Here is a 3285-nt window from a genome sequence, read left to right as displayed (position 1 = left end):
TTAATTAATAATGATTAAAATACGATTTAGATTAAACTGTGTTTGCTTTTATACTGAGGTAACGTAGGTATTGCTAAAAACCTTAGAGATGAAACGGTAGCGCGTCTAAAATAGCGAGTCTAAGCACAACCCCCTCTAAAACCCTCCACAACCCCCTCTACTTGTAGAGGTGGTTTTGGTCTAAGCTAAAACTAGTCTAAATTCTAAATCAAACAGTTCGAACATTTTTGATCGTTTTGGACGATCGTCATGATGAAATGATGGTAGAACGCAGCTTTTTTCTTTGGTCTTGTTTTTTTTTGTTCTTTTCTATGATCTGTGTTCGTTTCTGTCAGCTGTCAAGTAACTGTCAAGCTACCAGTTACGTTTTAAATTCGGGATTTTTACCATTATTTATTTGTTGATACTGGAAAATGTCGTCTATGACATTTGGTCAAAAATTATTTACTCCAACTCCTCCAGATAAAGGCAGTTTTCCTTTGGATCACGAAGGACAATGTAAAAAGTTCATGCTGAAATATATGATATGTTTATCCAACAACAATAATGATAATTCCTTATGTAGGAGTGAAGCTAAGAACTACTTAGAATGCCGTATGGATAATAAGCTTATGGCAAGAGAAGAATGGTCTAAACTAGGTTTCCACGACGAGCAAGATGTCTGATAAGAAGACTGAATCATAACCTCACCTCACTTTAATGTTATTTTATTATTATAATGTATTTTAGACTATATGTAAAATCAAGATGTCCACTCTATAAATTTATTAAACTTTTTGAATTTATCAGTGACTTTTTATTTGGGATGGGCAGTAAACTTTTTACCGCATTTGACCAAAATGAAGAATACAATTCAATACAATATTATAATTATTCGCATTTTGTTTATCAACATCTAGATACATTATACACTTATATATTTCAATGTTTTAAACAACTAAAATCCTACCAAGCTACTTTTTGTGGCTTGTTGGTGGAGATTCATATTAATACTAACTTTTAAATTGAAAAACTATGAATTTAAAAATGTTTAAATGTTAAAAATGTTAAAAAACTCTGAAAAAAAAACAGCCAGAAAGATCAGTAATAGATATACAAACAAATAAACTTTTTTCAAATGCAACAACAACAACAATAACAAACCATCACGCAGTTTCTCCCGTAAGGGTAGGCAGAGAGGATAAAACGCCTTAACACTCACAGATCTCGCTTTCTCTACATTCATACATCTTCTCATGCATGCGCGCCGATTATTCCGACTTTTGACATGTCCATCTTCAAGTATTTGTTGGATTTGGTCATGCCGTGTCTTTCTCGGTCTTCCTCTATTTCTGCATCCATCAACATTCGCATTGTAAATATTCTTAACCGTTCTTTCGCTGTCCATTCGTTCTACATGTCCAAACCAGCGCAGAGCTCCTTTCTTGATTTTGTTGATTCAAATTCCTCTACTTGTTTTAGTATAACTCCATTCACAGTGATTTCACATTTAGTCATACTTTCATTTCTTTCAAAAACCATCACATTCGATTTATCGACATTCATCAGCAAATCGCTTCCCTTGCATACATCGTAGACCTTTGTTACCAAGAATTGCAGTTCCTTTTTGTTGTTAGCAAGAAGTACGGCATCGTCAGCATGCAAAAGACAATTGACATTTAAATCACCCATTTTTGCTCCCATTCTTAAGCCTTTCAGTTTTTTCATGCCGTTATCGATATACACGTTGAAAAGCCATGGTGACATCACACATCCCTGCTTCACTCCTTTATGAATGTCAAACCACGATGTGTATTATAATTATTATTTATTATTTATTTATTTGAAAGAAACGTATTTATTTATGTATGATCCGTTTACCCTAACACATGCTGTGCTGTCTTTATACAGAGAAGCAATAGCTTGTGTCAGATTTCCGCTCACTCCGTACTCCGATTACACCTTACATAATTTTTCTCTGTCAACTCGATCATCAATCAAACGCTTTTTGCAGATTGACAAATGCACAGAAAAGCTTTTGGTTTTTAGCAAGAAATTTCTCTGTCATGTTTCATTTATGAAATTTTTTTAGCATTTGCTTTAGCAAAGATTTGATCCATACATCCTTTTCCATTCATACAACCGCTCTGAATATCCCACACTCTATCCTTTGAAACTTTTCTTACTCTCTCAATCAGTATTCTTCCATACATTTTGCCAACAGCGCTCAAAAGGCTGATTGCTCTATAATATCCGCATTCTACCTTTGAACCTTTTCCCTTGTATAGAGGCATAACAACAGCCCTTATCCAGTCTGGAGGAGTGTATTTCTCCTCTAAACATCGGTTGAAAAGCTTGTGCAGCCATACAAAAATTATTTCACCACCCGCTTTATAAACTCTGTAGCAACATTATCAAAACTTTGCACTTTTCCATTCTTCCACTCTACTACTTCTACTTTTTTATTTTATAGTAATTAAAAAAAGGAAATAAAAAATATTTTTTAAAAAACATAAAAATATTCCATATTAATATACATTGATATAATTAGCTGTACTAAAATTGCATAGCGCGCATGCTGTCACAGTTTCATTGTCCATTGTATAGAAAGACAAATGACAAGTGCGATTAATTGCGCGAGTAAAGCAGTGTGTGGGCGGAGAGGCAACATCGGGCGAGAGGGCGGCAGCGCGAGGAGCATGAGCTTTAGCAGCACAAGGAGCATAGTGTGGCGGGGCTAAAAGAAATTAAAAGGCGGATCGCAATGGCTAAAGGTGCAATGGGTAGACTCATCAAGATATAGAAGGATCGAAGGATTACTAAACATACAAAGATTTATCTTGTTAGAACTCCATAAAGTAAAGCAACAAATAAAATATAATAAGTGGATAAATAAAATAAAAAATATATTCCAATTTAACCAACAATGTCATAATATGATAAGGTTGCCAATGAGGAGAAAAACGGAGTCTCAAAACTCATTGTACAAGGGATTGAAGCTGTAAAATGAGTTACCTGAAGAAATGAAAAAAATAGAAAGCATTGAAATATTTCAAATAAGTAGATAGTTTATACCACACGTTCCCATTGTGCAGAAATAACATTGGTTTGAGTCACCACTTTAAAACTGTGTAACATTTACCATTCTGCCTATGTTTCAACATTCTTATTTTATTTTTATAATTATTTTTTTTTTTTTGCACCACAACAGGCCAGGAGGCCCAATTATAGTGATGAATTACATCAGGTTTGAGAAAAATCACTTTTTGATTTTTGTGTTCTCACCCGGAATCGAACCCGGAACCT

General features: G+C 34.2%; 1 protein-coding gene across 1 annotated transcript; it reads left to right on the top strand.

Moving 5' to 3' along the window:
- Window positions 1-305: 305 nt before the first annotated feature.
- On the top strand, window positions 306-785 carry LOC148281997 (cytochrome c oxidase assembly protein COX19). The gene has a single exon (XM_088225778.1). It carries the CDS (start codon window positions 414-416, stop codon window positions 663-665), a length of 252 nt encoding a protein of 83 aa, XP_088081904.1. The 5' UTR covers window positions 306-413; the 3' UTR covers window positions 666-785.
- Window positions 786-3285: the final 2500 nt, after the last annotated feature.

The sequence above is a fragment of the Micrasema longulum genome, unplaced genomic scaffold, assembly GCF_059751315.1.
Source record: "Micrasema longulum isolate JH-2025_06_02 unplaced genomic scaffold, ASM5975131v1 h1tg000384l, whole genome shotgun sequence".
Taxonomy (NCBI): domain Eukaryota; kingdom Metazoa; phylum Arthropoda; class Insecta; order Trichoptera; family Brachycentridae; genus Micrasema; species Micrasema longulum.
This window is presented reverse-complemented; position numbering and strand designations above follow the sequence as displayed.

Bases quoted from the DNA above. Each gene is read 5' to 3' on its own strand.
- LOC148281997 (XM_088225778.1), top strand. From the start codon at position 414: ATGTCGTCTATGACATTTGGTCAAAAATTATTTACTCCAACTCCTCCA.